Source organism: Camelina sativa, chromosome 20, assembly GCF_000633955.1.
Source record: "Camelina sativa cultivar DH55 chromosome 20, Cs, whole genome shotgun sequence".
NCBI classification, from domain to species: Eukaryota; Viridiplantae; Streptophyta; class Magnoliopsida; order Brassicales; family Brassicaceae; genus Camelina; species Camelina sativa.
The window spans coordinates 12,432,953-12,454,839 of record NC_025704.1 but is presented as its reverse complement, the minus strand read 5'-3'; the positions used below and the strand labels follow the sequence as shown (position 1 = coordinate 12,454,839).

Genomic DNA, 21,887 nt, shown 5'->3' with positions numbered 1-21,887 from the left:
TTTAATTAACTTGTTTTAATTGACTTGTAATCACTAAAAAAATGTTTAGAATCTGAAAGTCTTTCTTGTTTCGTTGGTTAACGCGGACGGGTGTTTTATAAGAAGATAGCTTCTAATTAATCATTATTATTAGTTGATTCTGCAACATCTTTTATTAACAAATGTAATATTCAAGACACTAGCTCAATGGTTTTTTTCTGGAAGATGATGAAAATAAAATGGGAGAGATGATTTACATCTTAAGCATGTAAGTATTATCAAATGATCAATCATCAATGCATGATGGTATTGGACTTGGAAATGTTATATGGTGTGAGACTTCTTCGTATACATTGTTATACTTACTTACTCTTTTACACATTTGGTTTTCTAATATGTATGTGCTTAAAGCAACGATTAATGATGTATACTAGACATAATGGCTGAGCTTAGCTTAAGAAAATATCTTCAATTGTAATCTTCGACGAAACCAAACTACAAACCGGTCTTGTTCCCACAGAGTAGAAGATACATATACAACACACAAAATATTTGGTTTGTGATATAGGAGAGAAATAAAATTAATATTATTCTCCCACTATATCACATGCAAAACGAGTTCTACAAATTCTAATTTTAATTCCCAAGTATATATATATATATATAAATTACGATAATTTTATCATAATGTTATTATAAAATTATATATTAGGAATAGTGTCATACGTCTTGGCTAGGTGGTGGTAACGTGGACCATGGCGTCATATCCATTGGGTAACTTCCCAGCACCCTGAGGAATGACGTGTACTCCTGCACCTCCGATAGCGCGTTTTGCGCACGCGCCTCCGCCATACTCGCTTCGAAATCCACGTAGAACGTGTACTCGAAATGCTTCGATGTCCCGACGTTCTCGTCGCCGACGACCCTGACCGGGCAGTTATGGTGCGGCCGCGACTCGATTTTCGTGAGGCTGATGTTTCGAAACGCGAACGCGGAAAGCACTTTGAAGAGAACGCTAGTTCCTTTGTGTTCCTGAGCCGCGAAAACGATGCTCGTTTTGAACGGACGATCCGTGCGGGGGATGATCGGATCACGCGCCAGCATCAAGAAGCGCGTGACGTTCCCGGCGTCGTCTTGGATCCCGTCGGCGAGAATATTGAGCCCGTAGAGCTCAGCTGCTCTTGCGCTCGCAACCGCCGCCGTGTCGTGGAGGTCGTTCGCCGCGATGTATTCCGCCGCCGCGGCTGTGTCGTGAAACGCCTCGATCGCTGCTTTTGGGGTGAGTTTGTTGAGCGATCCTTCCGTCTGAGCCAGAGCTTGGGGATGCGAAATCACTCGCGTGATGCAATCCGTGCGGACTCCGGGGAGAGCGAGGAGACAGTGGTGAACCGGGATCTGAACTTCTCCGACGATGTGGAGACGGTGACGGAGGAGGAGATCGTAATTTCTATGAATCGAACCACCGAGAGAGTTCTCAACAGGTAGAACAGCACGATCGGCGATCCAAAGCTCCACCGCCTGAAACGCGACGTCGAACTGATCACACGGAATAGCTTCAGAGTTCGGGTAAGCTTTTCCGGCGGCCGCTTCGGAATACGCGCCGGGAACTCCTTGATACGCTACACGGAGAGTAGATCCGTGAGACGGCGCCGGAGACAGATCCGTAATCGTTAACGGCTGAACCAATCCAGGCTTCCCGTTTTTCGACGGAACGATGCTTAGATCGACGGAGCCGTTATTACTGTGTCCGTTAACGACGGCGACTTGATCGGCGATGGAGCTTGAATTCTCAGCCGAGACTACTTTGCTGGCTAAGATGGCGCATGAGCTTTGCCAATCAGCTCGACTCGAGCCAACACCGTTAGGGAAACTAAACGACTCAGACCTGTAACCGCAACGAACAGACACGCGCTTTCCATTTACGTGAGAGAAACGCGCGTTCTTAGCCGTTAGATTCGGTTGAATTACGGATTTGAGATCGCACGAGAACGCAGGCGAAATGGTTTGCATGATTACAGTTTGTTTTATGGTAGGTAAGAGGAAAAAAATATAGTAGTATATATATAAAAAACGGCGGCGTATTTAAAGAGTACAGTACAAAGGCTTGTAGTTATCTGAGAGAGAGAACTTGCAAGCTGAGAGATAATGGTAGACGAGGTAAGGATTATATACTAAGTATTTGAGGGTAAATCCGTCAAATCCTTCACCTACCACATTTTATTTGTTTTTATTTTTATAATTATAAAGTTTTTTTGTTTTAATTTGCATATGTTAAAATAATGGGGGGAATTGCTTGGTACGTGTTAACCAGCGGAGGCCTATAAAGATTTGTTGCTGCTAATTATGAGTAAAGATCATTCGTGATTAAAAATAATGCGACTAGCAAATGACATGTGGCGGCTTTGGACTTTGTTGTAGTAACAAAATCGAAATGCCAACGTTCATTCGAGATTTTATTATGTTTTCAAGTTTCTATTTTAGTTCCAAAGTTTTATCCTTAAAATCAAGATTACCAAATAAAGTAACTAGATGAATATAGATCATTTGTATGATGAATATGTGGATTCGTATCAACCAACCATGTGGTGTGTGATCTATTGGTTAAGTCTTTTTTTTTTTCTTCTTCTGGTTGAAGGAAGATAAAGATCGAGTTTTATCGCATATGGAATTATTGATCCTCATTTTTGTTTTCTATATCTGGCCATTTGTATATGATTACGTAATGCAATTCATGGCATATGAGTTCAGAATTAAAATAGTTAACATTTTGATATACGTACTAACCCAACAAACTATAAATAAAATGTTCAAATGATATTTAGTTTATGATATAAATTTTTAAGAGTTTGAAAGAACACAAACTATAGGTGCATAGATCATCCATGGTCCATTTCGTTCTTTTTTTTTTGGCCATCAATGGTCCATTTCTTTTATCTCCCTAAATTTGGATATATTTACATTTCATATTTTCTCTTTATCTTACAATTTAGATATATGAATCTCTCGATCGTATAAAATAATTAGTAGAGCATACAATGGACGACAGTACAATTGGCTGGAATGTAAGTTGTCAAAATGTACATTTAACCACTTAATTAAAGATATTTAATATAAATTGATAATTTAGTTATTTTAAATACATATAATTAGAAAACTCATATTTTAATCTTCAAAGTGCCACTGAGTAACACTTTAAACCTCAGAAAGAATTTCATTAATACTATAATCCACCAAAACAATTTTACCTACACTTTAAATTTTTAAAATTGTTTCATGTTTGCATGCCCATAAAAATGACAGAGCAGTAACGCCTGTTAGTGCGAAATAGTTAAATTCTGTTACTTTGATTTAAGTATTTAGTTAATTAAATTTTAATTATTATTTTTACGATTAATAAAAAAATAAAAAAACTTTTCGTCTATTCACCATCCGACCATAAAACTCTTGTCCAATTCTATCCTCAGCTGCATGCATCATGGTTATTTACACCATTGTATAGAGTTCAAATTAGTTAATTATTTAATTTATATAGTAAGTCATGGATTAACTGATGTGATCTTTCAAATGAAGGAGATTTAGTTTTATGCTGATGCGGATGCAGACTTTCAATATTTATTGTTTTTGGGTATTTTAGAACTAAAAAATTATACACATAATCAAGTGGTTACAATACTACCTTTGCGACTGATTCCATCGAAGTTCGACTCCACTAAATCGTGTTATTCCGCGTAATAGGAATTGGTTATGGATCAAATCTCGTCGATTCAATTATGACAAAAAAAAAAAAATGATACACATAAGATTATGAATAATATCATTAATATCTTTATCTTTATGCACTAATCACTTTAGTTTTGGCATAGCTAATAGTCGCTCTAACAATAAATTCATAAATGTGTGGCTTAAAAACATAAAAGGGTGTTTCCTTATAAAGCTAGAATAGAAGCTTCAGAAACCTACGAAGGAAACCAAGGACACAGGCCGAATCCGAACAACCATAGACACACAAAGAACTAGAGAGACATATCTGTAGGTACTAGTTTAGTGTTTTCTCATATGAAAACACATAGACATGCAAAAATTATAGTGAGACATATTGGTGGATGTAGATTATCCTAGGATAATATATTATCTTTATCCCTAACTCTAATAGAATGTATATTGATTGCACACCCTACTTCTTTACCAATTGATTAAGCCATTTACCAATTGTACCTTATTCATGAGAAAAAGATATTTTCATGTGATGCTAACAAAAGTTTATGTACTAAATTATAACCAAAAATTATGATGCTAACAAAAAGACCATGTACTAAATATACCAAAATAGTTTATGTATAATAAATTATTAGAATGCAGGATATAAAAAGGACCACTAACAACTTAACAAGTAACAACAGCTCCAATATGCCACGATTATGTAATACTTGTGTCATATATGTTTCTTCTCTAGTTAAAGTTAAAGATAGGTGTGACCTCAGGTTTCAAAAGTGATGCGCAGCTTCTAATAAATACATATAATTCTGGTTTATTTTTCTTCGTTTTGAAGAAAGAAACACACATATTCATGGTATATAAAAACTAATAATTGGTTTAATATGTGACATAATAAAACAATCAACAAGCGATCGTTGGCCGTAAAAATATTTATCGATGGGGTTGTTGAAACCTTTTTAAATTCATATATTTGTAAAGGTTTAATATGGCAAAGTTGGTGAAGCCCCAAGTGGCACTATCTATCTAACATTGTACCTAAGCATGTTGAATTGATTCTTTCTACATTTCTTTTCATCTCTCTTCACTCTTGATTAACGTTTGAAAATCTTTTTTAACTTTGTTTTCAAATATGACTGGCGACTCTTTTATTACATTTTTAATAGGACCTAAACCTCGTTCTAAAATCTAAATCCCACCAATTACTGCAATTATTAATCAGCAAAATGGTAGGAATAAGTGAAAAATACATAACTAAATAGTGACAAATTTATTTTTACCAATTTCTTACAATACCAAAAAAAATAGAGAATAAATAGTTTTTCGCCGATCAAATTTACTAGTTATAAAACATTTACTACAATATATATTAATATTAATCTTAATAATTTGTTGGTTTTCCGTCAGTAATTCCGTTAATTATTCTCTTGTTTTTTTTTTTGTAGTGTATGTTAATATAACACGATGATCTTAGAGAGCGTAAACAACAGTTGGTGGGAATCTAGCTAACTTGATCAATGGATAAGAAAAATCCAGCTTTACAAAATAAATATTATAAAAATTAAGCATATAATCAATGTAAATGTAGAATCGATCTTAGGGCTTTGATTTTAATTTTTCAGTATAATTCGTTTCTCATACCATTAGGTTTAGGGTCGCTTTGGTTTCAAACCAAACAACTCATTTTTTCTTTCAACATTTTATTTTGAAAAGAATTTACATCTTACGACATTTCTTTTTCCAAAGTCATCTCTATAGTTAATATTTTTTTCTCACATACCAAACCAAAGAGAAGCAAAGTAAGAAAATAAAAATTTGAAGGCCTTTTTTTAAAAAGAAGTCATTCTTAATTACTTGAATTGGTAAGAGTTTTTCCAAACCTAAACAAATCAAACCGAGACGAGACCAAACCAATTATTACAATTGACTTTTTTTTTTAATGTTGACAAAATTGACTTCATATTTACTAGAAGGTGCACGTGTTAAATGTTCACGTACGTACGCTAGTATTGAAGGTTCCACGACTTTGCATTATGAATAAAGTAACAAAGTCCCACTAATACGACAGGTGAACCTAAGACCATCTCCATTGTATTTCTCTATTTTTTTTTCTAAAATAGAGTAACTCAAAAATAGAATACTGTTTTTCTCTAATGTATTACTCTATTTTCATCTCTATAATAGAGTTAGTGTAAAAAAATAGAGGTGAAAATAGAGTTACTCTATATGTAGAGCACCTATTATTATATCTATTTTAAAGTAAAATATAGAGTAGGGTTGAAGCAAATATTGCTCTATAATAGAGATTTGACTATAAAATAGAATGGAGTTTGAGATGTCCTAATTCAATTGTTTCGTTTGCTTCTCTTTTGGATACTCGAGGAGTCTGATGGTATAAGCTTTATTTCCTAATATGTGGACCGGTAAACTTGTCTACGTACCATTATTATATTACTACTGATCAGAAAATTGTTGTATTTTAATGGTTGGTCAAGGACTCAAGGGGGATTGTGGTTTTTATGTTTTCGTTATTCGTCCTCACCACAAGTGACAAACTCTTTGTTAGGACTAAGTTAGTGAAAAATGATAATAGACCTGTTCGTTTTCATCGACCACAGATCGACAGATATTTATTTGGGTGTCCATCAATCAAACAATGACCAAATTTTTTTTTCTTTGTTCACCAAACCATCTAAAATTTGGCAACAGAATAATTGCGTTTGATAAATTAATCATATAATTTCAAAAAGGTGATTTAACGAAGGAGCATTTTTGAAAAGGGGGNGGGGGGGGGGTATGCATAATTTCTAACAAATTCTCAAAATTCATGAAACTAAACTTGTAAATTTTAAAATTAAAAAAAGAATACCCTAATCTTTAAGACTTCAACAAGTCTTCATGAGTTTGATTTAAATCTTTATGCGAGATATCCCAGTTGTTCTAACATACTTTTCTTTCTTTATTAATGATTTTATTTTATTTTGAACATTTTTGGATTTATAAGTGTTAGTTATTATGGTTTTTTTTGCTACATTTCCAAATTATTATAAACACTATTTAGGAATAATTCCAGTGAGAAAAATCAAATAAAAATAAAAATAAAACTTACATGCCTTGAAGAAATTTTTTTTCGTGTTCTGCAGAATTGTGGTGTATTTATAATTAAAGAACATATCATTGTACATTGGATAATGTAGTATATAAATAGCATATTATTTGTTAAAATCCATGTATATTTCTTAAAACTTTTTGTGATCCTAGGTTATTTACCTAATTAAAAATAATAATGTTTATTTTTTTAATTTATGTAAACAATAGGGGTATTTTTCAAATTAAACTCATTAAATAGGCTTGCTTAAATAAACATGAAAAAATGGGCAATTCTCAAAAATAGCACAAATTTAAATTTTTCTTCCAAGCTTAGCACACACTTTTATATTTTCCAAAACTAGCACACATACTCTAATTAAATATTAAATACTAAAATTATTAATTCATTATCAATTTTCTTAGCGCTTTCTTAGCCCAAGTGAAAATCACGTACCTCTTCTCCACATATCTCCGCCGTCTCGTTGTTGAGTGCTTACATGAGATCGGAGCTTCGGCAAAATCGTCGGCTATCAATTAAAGCATTCATGTCTGCTGACATCCGCAGTTCCGAGCTGTCGCATGTGATCGAATTGGAAGATAAATCTGATTTTGAGAAGCTTCTCTCATCGGATAATTGGATCTCCATAACAGGCTGTCTCTTTTAACTTGAAGAACTCCACAGTTTCCTGATTCAATCTACGCTCAATCTGCTTCTGATGCAGATGTTGCTTCCTCTCTTCCTTCGATTCGTAATTTTCTCCCTCTAATGGTGATAACGATGGAGAGAGTGAGAGGGAGATGATATTTAAGAAGCTTGAGATTAGGAGAAAATTGACGAAAGAGATTATCAAAGAAATTTTAGTGAGGAAAGGCAGATTTGGGATTAAGTATACAAGTAATGTGACTAATAGTTTGGGTAATTTTGTTGTTCATGTGATGATTGAAGCTGTAGTGTTGAAGTGGTTGCCGGAATTTTCAGAGTCAAAAGTTTATGAAAATTTAGGAAGGTCCGCAAAATTTAGGAAAACTTTCTTAAACTTCATGGTAACTTTCATAAAAAGTTAGGATTTCATGAGGACACTAAAGAAAGCTTTCTTAAACTTCAAGGTGACTTTCATCCCAATGCATATTAACAGAAGCAGGAAATTTCATCCCAATGCATATCACCACCATGCTGGAGACTTTGAAAATCTCATCACCATGCTTAGGTTTAATTTTAGTAGTGTAATCCTCTAACTTATTGTTATGTAGTATCTTTTATGTTCATAGCATTAGATTTGTTTTAAGTGCTATTAACAAGGATCTTTATTCTATTTTTCCTTCTTGTTTAAGTTCTATGTATTTTTTAGAATCCTTTTTGATTTCTTGCAACTTGAAAAACCAGCTTCCAACAACACTTTCCATGAAATTTAGGAAAGATTTTACGAAATTTAGGAAAGCGTCATTAAACTTTAGGATGACCTTCATAAAAAAATTGGAACTTAAGGATGACCTTCATAAAAAGTCTGGATATTGTTAAGTGATATCATTACCTCTCACTAATAGAGTAATCTTTCACATACTGAGGCAAAATGCCGAAAACACATTTATTTAAATTTTAGGAAAGATTCAATAATATTTAGGAAGAAAACCTTTAACTTCATGATAGCCTTCATAAAATATTTAGGAAGAAACAAAATCAAATTTTTAATCTTTCATATATAGAGATAAAATCATGATGTGCACAAAATAAAATCAAATATCACTCACCAAATAGAGTAATATGTGGTACATTATGGCAAAACATAAACTAAAAGATCCAAAAACTCATTTCTTTAGATTTAGGAAGGATTTCACGATGTCTAGCAAGACATTCTTGCAATTTAGGAAGATTTTCCTAAATATTCAGAAACCCCAAAAATGACGATGATCATAACCAGAAGATCCTCACCCGATGTACTCCGCATCATCAACACTACTAGCCAACTCCATCATCGACGAAGTATAAGCCGAAGACATCGACATCGAAGACGATGACAAACTTTCGTACTCTTTACCAACTGCTTTGTTATCAATGACATTATATCAAACACTTGGTATGCAACAACTTTGGTGTCCACATAGGAGAGAGTAGCACTCAAATACACATGTCAGCTTCAAGATTACCCATGATTTTCCATTTCATTCACAGTTCAGATTCCAATACCCAACAATTCAAACCACCACTCATAATCAGATTTTATTCATTACCCAACAGTTCCCAACAATTTCAATACCCAAACATTGGTTTAGCTCTAAGACCACCACTCTTAATCAAACGTACATATCGTAGAAGAATTTCTTCTGGAATCTCAAAGAAGGTTCTGGCTGAGAACGGAGTAACGAGGACCTCGCGTCACCGTTACATGGTAACGACGCGGCTTCTCCGACCAATCTTCGTTCTCCTCAAAAATCATCCATCTTCATTCTTCTTCTTCCATCTTCGTTCCTCCTTTGCTTCTTCTACCATCTTCGTTCTGCTTCTTCTTCTTCATCTTCTTCCAATAATCATCAGATCAGATTGACTGCAAATTTGTCTAATTTTTCAATTAAAAGCCATAAGAATCACGTCATAAATCTCAAAATCTAAGATCAAAACTGATATATGAAGAAGAAGAAGAAGATCGGAAGCTTCACGTCAAGCATCATTGGAAGCTTTATTTAAGCTTTCAAAATTGTAAGTAACAAAATAATAACTCTTAATTTTATTATTTAAGAAAAAATCATAATAATGCTAGTTTTGGAATATTTAAACTTGTGTGCTAACTTTGAAAGAAAAATATAAATTAGTGCTAGTTTAGGGTATTTCTCAAAAAAAAATCGAGATATTGGGCCGACCCTCGAAGGCCCAAATACTACAAAACCAAAAAAAGCATGATAAAAAATCGAACTTCCCGCTAAATAGAGAAAATCAACTGAAAAAATCATATTCTTATTTTCTCGGAAATTAAAAATAAATAAAGAAAATAAAATGATTTCTCTGCCACTCACTAGTCCGATTTCACCCAATCGGAGTCTCCTCCACCAAACCCGCCGGCCAAATTCGACTCGCCGCCGCTTCCGGATTCAATCATCATCGAGCTTACAAGACCAAGGCACCGCGAAGACGCCGCCGAAGCGAGTGGTTCTCGTGAGACATGGACAGAGCACGTGGAACGAAGAAGGGAGGATTCAAGGAAGCTCCGATTTCTCCGTTTTGACGAATAAAGGCGAGTCTCAGGCCGATATCTCTCGGCAGATGCTCGCCGGAGACTCCTTCGATGTCTGCTTCACCAGGTTCTGCATTTTCCGTTAGGTCTATTGAATCGGTTTTGAAATCTAGTGATTTTGGAATCTATAGATCGAATTGAGTTGTTTGGATCGATTAGATTCGAAAACAATTAGATGATTCAGATTGATTTGTTTAGAATTAGTATCCACCGCATTGTTGTGTTCTTGTTTTTAGTATTGGAGATTTTTGTTGTTGTTAAAGCAAATTGGCTGAATTTGTTATACATTTGTGTGTTTAGTCCATTGAAGAGATCAAAGAAAACAGCTGAAATCATATGGGGAAGTCGAGAGAGTGAGATGATTTTCAACTACGAACTCAGAGAAATTGATCTTTACTCTTTTCAAGTAAGTTTAAGCTGTGTGATGTGATGATGGGGGACATATATAGATTTTTTCATAGACCAGTCATTGTACTTGTTCTTAAACTCTTGTTCTAGGGAGTACTTAAGAAAGAAGGAAAAGAAAAGTTCGGTGAAGCTTTTAGGAAATGGCAAGAAGATCCGGCAAACTTTAGCATTGATGGCCATTATCCAGTACGAGAGTTATGGTCACGTGCTAGAAGCTGTTGGCCTGGTATTCTTGCTCATGAGAGCAAGTCTGTTCTTGTTGTTGCTCATAATGCTATTAATCAGGCTCTTGTGGCAACTGCAATTGGTACTTGTTCTTTTTTCTTCTTCTTTCAACACATAGCCGATTTTTCATTTGTCTGTTGACTTTTTTTTTTTTTACATATGCGGTCTTTGGTTGATGTGACAGGACTGGAAACAGAATATTTTAGGAGTTTGTTGCAGAGTAATTGCGGTGTAAGCGTACTGGACTTCACACCAAGAGCTGACGGTGGACCGCCTCAAGTATGTCTTAATCGACTAAATCAGGTAAACTGTGGAAGGCAAGCTTACCCTTTGTTTTTTTTATGGTACATGGAAGCTCTTCTTTAATTAAAAGATATGTCTGGCTTTCACTTAGACTCATAAGTCTTAATCATCTTAGTTGCGTTTAAAATATTAGAGGTAGTCAAAATTCTGCTTACTGTTTTTGTAGTAATAATGCAGACACCTAATTCCCCTCTATCTGGTGGAAGTTCTGGTGGCCGGAAAGCTAGTAAGCGGATCATACTTGTCTGCCATGGTCAGGGGGATCATGAGGTATAGCTGTATGAGTTCCGTACGTAATTCTCTTAATTCATCTTTATTTCCAGAATTGAAACTCCATGGATGCGTGTGGAAGGTGTTTGGCTCTTTACACTAGTCCCTGAGATAAGAAAAGTTGGGAGACTTTGTCAAATTTTATCTAATTTTCTTCGTTTTTCAACATTCAGGATTCTGCAGTTGTTAACCAAGCAGCCACTAATGATCAGCCAATGAACATGCTTGGTGTGATACAGGTAACATACACATGAGTTTTGTGAAGGACAATTGTAAAATAGTTCTCAAAACCTGCTTCTAGTTACTCTTCAAAAATGGTTACTTGTTGTTGTTGCAGTCACAGAAAATCGCAGAGCTTCTTCTTGATCTGAGGGTAAGTTCAATAGTTTGCAGCCCTGACACAGCCTCCATTGAGACTGCTGGAGCAATATCCCGCGTAAGTTTTATAACATCTCTATCTACGTAGGTTCAATTTTCTTAACAAAGTGAAGACTTGAAGAAATCTATTTCTTCAGAATCTTGTTTATTTTCTATTTAACGGTTTAAAGAGTTGATAGGTGCAAGAAGCTGCGGGTTGTTTGGGTGTAGATAGTGTGCCTCGCTACGTGAAAACGAAACAAATGAATGAGCTCAATGTTGAGAGTGTTCTTGACAAATCCAATAAGGCAAGATTACTTATCCTGATGCAGTAGTAAAGTGAACACTGATTTGATCGTTTTGACCCCTCAATTCTGCAGGATAACGATGTGATTGCATCGATCCAACCTGGTTGGCTAAGTCAATTAGACGAAGAAGCAGTTTCAGCTCTATGGAACAGATCCGGGAAAGCATGGGAATCACTCTTAGACGAACTGTCGGACGAGGAGTCAAATCCAGGAGACACCATGGTGGTGGTTGGTCCTCCAATAGCTCACATATCTCTCATAGCACAATGCCTTAACCTCACTAAAGAAGGGCTCGGGTTGTTCCACCTAGACGCAGGTAGCATCAGCGTCATAGATTTTCCGGATGGTCCTAGCAGAAAAGGAGTAATCCGTTGCACAAACTACACCGCTCATCTTGGAAGGTGGTGCATCCCCATCACAAGACCCGCCTGAAGAAGCTTGTCTTTAAACCCGATATAGCAAAAAAACTGCATGAAATATAGTTTGGAATCCTATAACATCATCTGACAGCTGTGTCCAGAGTATTTGCAAATACATCATTATAGAATTCAACAAAATCAAAATCCAATTCCAATCATAGATAGACCCACCTAAAAGTCTTTATAACCGTCAACAACATATACGATTTGACAGTTAGACGGCCTTGGAAATGCAAGGAGATCCCTTAAGTAAACCAAACCTGATTTTTGCATGGTATCGCTCAAGTGCACAACAAGTTTCTTGAGAACTACCGAGTTTTTTACAAAGTACCTTCCCACATAAGTTTCAACCGTCCTTCCCGTGAATCTGTTTTTTATCTCTACAAACTCGAGGGATGACAACAAACACTGAGGCACGGACGAGATACTTATTGGATCCTGATACGCATTACAATGAGTTAAATCCTACAACATACATAAAGATTAATAAATTAAAAGATGAATTTAATTTAACACATTTCTTATTAAGTCAAAACTCTAGGTTAGTGCAAGTTATCAGCAAGACGATGGATGTTAGATTCGGACAGCTTTCAAGAAAGGTTGACAGAATTCTCACATCAGAGTGATAAAACTCTGCTTCCAAACAGGACAGGTTGCAAAACTGGGGCATTGGTTGTACTTGCAAGTAGGCAGAGATTAACTACTTGCCTAAAAAAGAAAGAAAAAGGAAAAAGAGAAGGCTATGGGGTTAGCTAAATTTCGTGAAACAGACTGGTGTAAATTAAATAAATATATTATAGACACATACCTCCATAATTCTCTCAGAGAAGATCATGATATCCCTAGCTTTGGAGATACCAGTGAAAAAATTACGGACAACTTGTTGCTATGATAAGTCGAGCCAATCAGAAGGATACGAACGTCTACAACAGGAGTCAACAAAACTGACCTTAACTAAGGAACCAGTATTGCTTATGGTTTTACTCTTTGATATTTCATTTTCGAAATACAGATACTTGAGTCTAGGGGCATCAATCCAAAGCCCTGTTTCTTCTTTAGAATAACTATGCACTGCCACAACAGTCTCACCAATAGAAAAGCTTACACTGAGACGGGTTAGTGTTTGAGAGTGAACACGTAAAAGTGTAAAACCTTTACGTTATCATGTACCCTTCTAACAATGCTCAAATCTTCAAGAACAGGGCAAGATGAGATAAGCGACTCTAGAACCTCCTCATTAGCATATGCATTTTGCTCTAAACGCATAGTTTTGAGACGAGGTAATGAAATAGACTCAAACCTACCAAATGATACCCGATGAAGTCTTAGGTTAAGAAGTGTCTCACATATATAAAGGCTTATGTGAATCACTTCAAAACACTTAGGCTCCACAAGAAAACACTTAATTAACATCAAGATGCTTAAGTTTACGCCTTGACACAAAGTTTATCCAACGTGTGACGCAAGACTGATCATACTCACCCTTGTGAATCCTTAGCTTGAGCTTGTGCAACTGTGCAAGCATGATCACTTGTGTTCCCTAGAGAAATTTAGGAACTTGTCCGTAAAAACCACAAGGCATTGTGATCTGGGAACTCTTTAGAGTCCAAATCCAACTCGGGAATCAAAAGCCAAAGACTTTTCCACCTATTGGACAAAACACTAGTCCTAATAGCCTCCTCTGTCGGGAGATACAAGAGTATCGGGTAATTTGCTTATCAAATCCTCTCTTGCACTTGAGAAACCTTGGGACGGTTTCACGGATCTTCTTTTCGCTTTCTTTTCCTCCATCAAAGCTGAATCTGGATTTAGTTAGCAATGAAGTCAAATCAAATCACTATTATGGGTTTAAGGTTATGAGTGACGTGCGCATCTCGAAGAGAAGAGAGAAAGAAAAAAAAATACAAATGAGAGAGTACAATTATTAAAGTTTATGCCAATTGGCTTATTTCTCTCTCCTCTCGTTGTCTCAGGTCAGATCAACGTAATTGAAAATTTTCGATCTTTTTATTTGGGCCTTTTGGGTCCAGTAACTCGATTACTGTATTAATTAGGTTACTCTGGTGATCATGTATACTTGCTGATTACTTCACTCAAACAAAACCCTAATAAATACTTCATCCATTTCAAAATATAAAATGTTTTAGGTAAAAACATGCATATTAAAAAATGTTTACTTTAAAAAGGATTAACCAATCATACACAAGAATACATAATATAAAATATAAAATTAATATAAAAACTGTTTAGAAACTTAAAAACAATGAAACAAAAATACTTTTTCAAAACATCTTACACAAACAGGAAATATATATATATATTTTTTTTGGGCCGGAGGCCCTTTTGACTTCTCTGGTTCGAAGAAAACAAATTGTCCGTTAGTAAAGATTTACGTATATATATATATATCTATATTTGTTGTAGATAATAACGCAAATATAGAAGATTATTATATATATATATATATGTGTATGTATATGCTTATGTTTATGCAATTGTGTAATTGCAAAAAAAAGTAGAGAAGAAACGTGATGGTGAGGGAGAGGGTGAGGGACACTAACACATCTCTTTTTACTTTGAAATCTTATATATTGTCTATATCTCACTCTCATCACATATTTATAGGTACAAAACAAATGATGAGTCACTTAATCAAAAGAGATAAACATGACAAGTGTTAAAACATGTGTCATGTTTAGTGATGAATAATCACTTCTTTATAACACTCCCCCTTGAATATTCATCACTAGAGAATTACGTATTGTCTCATTAAAAACCTTATCATGGAAAAACTTATTGGGATAAAAACAATGACAAGGAAAAAAGATTACAGTGACGTAATCTCCCCCTGGAAAAGATATGAGTGGTCTTTTCTTCAAAGATCTCGTAGATGACGCATTTCGATGCTATGAATATGCTTCCTGAATATGGTAGTCGGAAGCGATTTTGTAAAGAGATCTGCTGCGTTGTCACTTGATCGGATATATTGGATATTGACTTCCTTGTTCTTCTCGAGTTCTTGAGCGTAGGAGAAGAATCTTGGAGGAATATGTTTTGTTCTGTCGCTCTTGATATAACCTTCTTTGATTTGAGCGACACAAGCTGCATTGTCTTCGTATAGTGTCGTTGGCTCCTTACTGCTGACCATTCCACTTGCATCTTTTATATGGTTTGACATGGATCTGAGCCATACACATTCTCTGCATGCTTCATGAAGCGCTATTAGTTCTGCGTGGTTCGAAGAGGTGGCGACCAAAGTCTGTTTTTGTGAACGCCACGAGATTGCAGTTCCTCCAATTGTGAAAACGTATCCAGTTTGGGATCGAGATTTATGTGGATCCGATAAATATCCTGCATCTGCAAAACCAACTAGACCAAACGCAGAGTTTCTACGATGCAACAATCCCAAGTCAATCGTACCTTGAAGATAACGTAATATGTGCTTAATTCCATTCCAGTGCCTGCGGGTAGGAGCTGAGTTGTATCTTGCAAGTAAATTAGTTGCAAATGCAATGTCTGGTCGGGTACAATTTGCAAGATACATAAGTCCACCGATAGCACTCATATAAGGTACTTCGGGACCAAGTATTTTTTCATTCTCTTCACAAGGTCTGAATGGATCTGTGTCAACATTCAGGGACCTACCGACCATTGGAGTACTCAAAGGAGTCGCTTTATCCATATAAAAGCGCTTTAAAATCTTTTTCGTATAATTTGACTGATGCACAAATACTCCATCTTGGAGATGTTCTATTTGAAGACCGAGACAAAATTTTGTCTTTCCAAGATCTTTCATTTCGAACTCTTCTTTCATATGAGTTCTAGCATCATCAATCTCCTTTTGAGTTCCAATTATATTGAGATCATCAACATATACAGCAATGATCACAAATCCCGATGAGGATTTCTTTATAAAGACGCAAGGGCATATTTCATTATTTACATACCCTTTCTTCAATAAGTAATCGCTTAAGCGATTATACCACATGCGTCCGGATTGTTTTAATCCGTAAAGTGATCGCTGTAATTTTACCGCATATATCTCATTAGGCTTTTCCTTTAAAGTCTCAGGAACCTTAAATCCTTCTGGAATTTTCATGTGTATTTCATTATCCAATGATCCATATAAATACGCTGTCACTACATCCATAAGGTACATTTCTAAATTATTAGAAGCTGTTAGACTCATTAAGTATCTGAATGTAATTGCATCCATGACCGGAGAATATGTTTCCTCATAATCAACTCCCGGCCTTTGAGAAAAACCTTGTGCAACAAGTCGGGCTTTATATCGTGTTATCTCATCTTTCTCATTTCTCTTTCTCACGAAAACCCACTTGCACCCAACAGGTTTTATATCATTAGATGCAGTGACAATAGGTCCGAAGACATTTCTTTTATTAAGGGAGAACAATTCAGTTTGCATTGCACTTTTCCATTTCTCCCAGTCAGGCCTTTGTTGGCACTCTGACATAGACCTTGGATCAGGATCATCATTTTCATAATCGATCTCTTTAGATACAGAAAAAGAAAATATTCCATTTTCATCATCGATTTCATTTCTAGCCCATAATTTTCCATCTTGGGCATAGTTAATAGAGATCTCATAATTTTCTGTATCGTCTTCCTGCTGACTTTTCTCTTCACTTGGTTCCTCTTGAACCTTTTCATTTCCGTCTCCCATTTTCTTTTTCTTTCGGGGATTTTTATCTTTAGAACCTATTGGCCTCCCCCGTTTCAATTGAACTTTAGGCTCATTATCCTTTTTCCCATCGATTTCCTCTTTTGGAATTTCAACTCTTGATGGTGCATTTGCAGCGGGAATATGTGATTTTGTCACCCTTTTTGTATCTGTGAACGCATCTGGTAATTGATTTGCCAAATTTTGTAAATGTACAATTTTCTGAACTTCCAGCTCACGTTGATTCGTAGGGGGATCAAGATGTACCAAAGATGGTGTATTCCATGTAATCTCTTTTGGTACCTGTTTAATTCCTCCCCCTAACGCTGGAAATTCATCTTCATTAAAATGGCAATCAGCAAAACGTGCTGTAAACATATCACCAGTTTGTGGTTCAAGATAATTTATGATACTCGGTGATGCATAACCGACGTATATTCCCAATCTCCTTTGTGGCCCCATTTTTGTTCTTTGCGGTGGGGCTATAGGAACATAAACCGCACATCCAAAAACACGGAGATGAGAAATGTTTGGTTCTTGACCAGACGTTAATTGTAAAGGGGAATATGTATTGTATGCACTTGGTCGTATTTGGACCAACGCTGCAGCATGCAATATAGCATGACCCCATATAGAAATTGGGAGTTTTGTTCTCAATATCAACGGTCTAGCAATGAGTTGTAACCGTTTAATCAAAGATTCAGCCATGCCATTTTGTGTATGAACATGAGGGACCGGATGTTCAACATCAATTCCCATTGACATACAATATTCATTAAAAGCTTGTGAAGTGAATTCACCAGCGTTATCAAGCCTTACTTTCTTTATGGCATAATCGGGGAATTGTGCTTTTAACCTGATTATTTGGGAAATGAATTTTGCGAAAGCCGTATTTCGTGTTGTCAAAAGACACACATATGACCATCTACTAGATGCGTCAATCATTACCATAAAATAACGAAATGGCCCGCATGAAGGGTGAATAGGTCCACATATATCACCATGTATTCTCTCTAAGAATATTGGCAATTCATTCCCGACTTTGGTTGGCGATGGCCTAATTATGAGTTTTCCTTGAGAACATGCATCACATGAAAACTCACCAGAACAATAAATTTTCTGGTTTTTTAACGGGTGGCCATTAGAATTTTGCACAATTTTTCGCATCATGATTGAACCAGGATGTCCAAGTCTCTCATGCCAAATCTTAAACGTATTAGTAAACTTTGAGTTTACTGTAACATACGATGCGAATACATTTATTTTTGTGCAATATAATCCAGAGGATAACATTGGTAACTCTTCCAATATATGTTTTTCCTCGGATTTGATGCAAAGATATTCAATGCCATTCTTATTCATAGTCTCTATATGATATCCATTTCTTCGGATATCTCTGAAACTTATCAAGTTTCGTTGAGACTTAGGGGAATATAATGCATCTTTTATTTCAAATTTTGTTCCCCTTGGCATTGAAAAATTGGCTTCGCCAAAGCCCATTATAATCTTTGCATTTCCAGATATAGTGCTCACGCCTTTAGCGGAGTCATTTATTTTGAGAGAGGAGAAATATTTTTTATCTCTAAATATTGAGTGCGTAGTAGCACTATCTGCTAGACACATTTCTTCGTCCTCAATCTCAAAAGTTGACATTTTCTGGAGATAAAACATTCATAAAATATGCATTAATATATAACAAAGTCTTAGGAGATTTAAAATATATTACAAAAAGACTTTAAACACCAAAAGTTTTACAAGCATTATTTTACATAAAGATTTTAATCGCATGATTTTCCGCTCTCTTGATTGACGAGGAAATCTGCGATATCCAGATGAGTTTCATCATTGAGACCATGGTAGGAAGGTCCAGCTTCATTTGAGATGAGATTGGTCTCAACGTCTCTTTCTTTTTCCTTTTGAGACGCTTGATATAGATCGGCCAAATGCTTTGGTATACGACAAGTTTGGTACCAATGACCTTTCATGCCGCATCTGTAACAAATACTCTCATCTTTTTTCTTTATAATGCGGCTGGCATCATTTACATGAAGATCGTTGTTGGCTTTGCCAGCGTTGAAGCTATTAGAATAGTGACCTCTTCCTCTACCTCGGCCACGACCTCCTCCACGCCCACGACCACGGCCACGGCCTCGACCGCGTCCGCGTCCTCGTCCTTGCCAATTATAACTGGATGAAGCAACATTCACTTCTGGAAGTGGAGCTGATCCAGTTGGGCGAGTTTGATGATTCAGCATCACGAGTTGATTATTTTGTTCAGCAACAAGAAGAACGTGCATTAACTCAGAAAATCGAGTGTATCCTTTGGTCCGGTATTGTTCTTGCAGGATTACATTTCCAGGATGAAAAGTTGAGAGCGTTTTTTCGATCATATCATAATCGCTCACTTCTTCGCCACACAAAGCCATCCTGGAGGTGATTCCGAACATAGCGGAATTAAATTCACCAACACTTTTGTAATCCAAGAACTGGAGATTTAACCACTCATGTCTAGCCTTTGGTAAGATCACATATTTATGGTGATCAAACCTATCTTTGAGTGATTGCCAAAGATCTACAGGATCTTCTTTCGTGATGTACTCATTTTTCAGATTATCGTGGAGGTGGTGGCGTAAAAACACCATGGCTTTGGCCTTATCCTCATCTGACGTCGTTTTCGACGGATCGATGGTGCTTAAAAGCCCATCCGATCTCAGATGCATTCGTGCATCCGATGCCCATGTCATATAATTTTTTCCAGATACATCAAGGGCAAGGATTTCAAGTCTGGCGAGATTTGACATAATTATCTACATGAATAATAAGTCCATTATTAATTTATTCATGAGATTTTGAGGAGGCAGAGCCTTCCATAATATAATATAAATCTTAACATATGATCGAAAAGGCAGAGCCTATCTTTCTGATCAAGAATGTAGATCTATATGATCAAGGAGAAGACATAGTCCTTTTACTCCGTAAATATCTCATATATATATTCTTGAATTTAAAGGAATTTAAAGAAATTTTAAATAAACAAATTCGACATAAATTAGATGTTACCTCAAAAGATTGATCTGTATAGAAACGGTTAGATCGGTTGGAGCAGAGAGACGATCGTGCTGATAACATGTTGTAGATAATAACGCAAATATAGAAGATTATTATAAATATATATATGTGTGTATGTATATGCTTATGTTTATGCAATTGTGTAATTGCACAAAGAAAGTAGAGAAGAAACGTGATGGTGAGGGAGAGGGTGAGGGACACTAACACATCTCTTTTTACTTTGAAATCTTATATGTTGTCTATATCTCACTCTCATCACATATTTATAGGTACAAAACAAATGATGAGTCACTTAATCAAAAGAGATAAACATGACAAGTGTTAAAACATGTGTCATGTTTAGTGATGAATAATCACTTCTTTATAACAATATTAACATTTTTGAAGTATATTTTGGTTTATGCTCTTGAAGTTTATCTTATTTAATTTGTATTTTTGCAACATTAACCCCTACAGATTTTCCTAAAATAACATTTCATAAAAACTCAATTAATGGAACTATTTAAATCGACCTAATTTTGTTATGTTTATTTCCATAAAAATCTTGACAACATCTATACATTTCGATTTTTCTAAAAACAACTCTACGCATTAAATTGTTAATCCCATAAAAATCTCCAAACATATTTTAATAGATCTTTAGAGACTATATAAACTCTTAAATCTATATATACATCTATCTTAACATTTTTTAAGTACAAATTGTGCTATCACTTTTTGTCTATTTCGGGTCGGGTTTTTACTTAAAATTATAACCGATTCAATTAATCGGATCCTCCCTAATATTGCAAAATATTTTCGGCCGGGTTTCACCAAACAAAATTTATGGCATAAATTGTGTATTCAGATCCACTTAGTCACACAAATCTTATATTTTAGTTAAACTCTACTTATTTACATCCCTATAATATAGCAACCAATTATAGTCGATTATATTTTAGGAAAGATTTAATTTGAATTTAATAAACGATTACATATTTGCTAATATCTTATTAGATTGCTGATTAATATGCATTATTAAGATTTATTCCAGATTTCTAAAATACTCATTCACCTTACGAAATTAAAACCCTAAATGATTGTGGCAATAATGGTGTAAATACAATTACCATTAATCGAGCATATTAGATTAATATACCTTAACAACCTTGCATAAATCAAAACAAACCAAATCGAGAAAAGTATATTCCAAACTTGCTAATCAAGACTTTAGAACATTCACAATGACGAAACCCTACCATCAGCTCAAACACTATATATATATGACATTCACCCTACACTACAAGCATCCAGTACACACAAGAGATAGGTTCATGTTCTTCAAAGTTTAGCTGTTATAGCAGGAGTTATTATGATATTCCTGTTCTTATTTTTCTGGATTTGATGTTTGTTTAATTGATGCATTATTTTCGTATATTACATTTCTAAGACTTTACAATTTTTAATGCATGTTTAGTTCGATAGCATTGTTAGGAATATTCATGGGGTTGGCAAATATATTTGTATCTGTTTTTAATAATAACATATAGGTGATTCGATTTTATAGTTTTATTTCCAAAATTTGTTAAATGTTTAATTTTATTTTTTTATATTCTATATTTATTTCTGGTGAGTTCAGATTCATACTACCATATGACATACATGAGAATCCTAATATATACTATCCTTTTGCACTTACCAAGCTAGAGTACCTTTCTCTTTTATATTTATTATTGTATATATACTATCTTTTTGCACTTACTAAGCTTTTGGTTTTTGGTACACCCCAGAATTTTGCTTTGATCCATTTATATATCTTTTCAAACAATTGGGAGTAAATTAAAGGGGCCTATGTTGA

At 35.2% G+C, this 21,887-nt stretch overlaps 2 protein-coding genes and 1 pseudogene across 2 annotated transcripts; 1 reads left to right on the top strand and 2 right to left on the bottom strand.

Moving 5' to 3' along the window:
- LOC104770604 (arogenate dehydratase 5, chloroplastic) lies at positions 424-2,123 on the bottom strand. Its single transcript, XM_010495052.2, has one exon. It carries the CDS (start codon positions 1,987-1,989, stop codon positions 700-702), a length of 1,290 nt encoding a protein of 429 aa, XP_010493354.1. The 5' UTR covers positions 1,990-2,123; the 3' UTR covers positions 424-699.
- On the top strand, positions 9,719-12,458 carry LOC104770603 (probable 2-carboxy-D-arabinitol-1-phosphatase). The gene is made up of 9 exons (XM_010495051.1): positions 9,719-10,077; positions 10,311-10,416; positions 10,509-10,725; positions 10,828-10,946; positions 11,124-11,216; positions 11,390-11,455; positions 11,554-11,652; positions 11,774-11,881; positions 11,954-12,458. Exons 1-9 carry the CDS (start codon positions 9,773-9,775, stop codon positions 12,311-12,313), a joined length of 1,473 nt encoding a protein of 490 aa, XP_010493353.1. The 5' UTR covers positions 9,719-9,772; the 3' UTR covers positions 12,314-12,458.
- Positions 12,472-14,091, bottom strand: LOC109131176 (annotated as a pseudogene).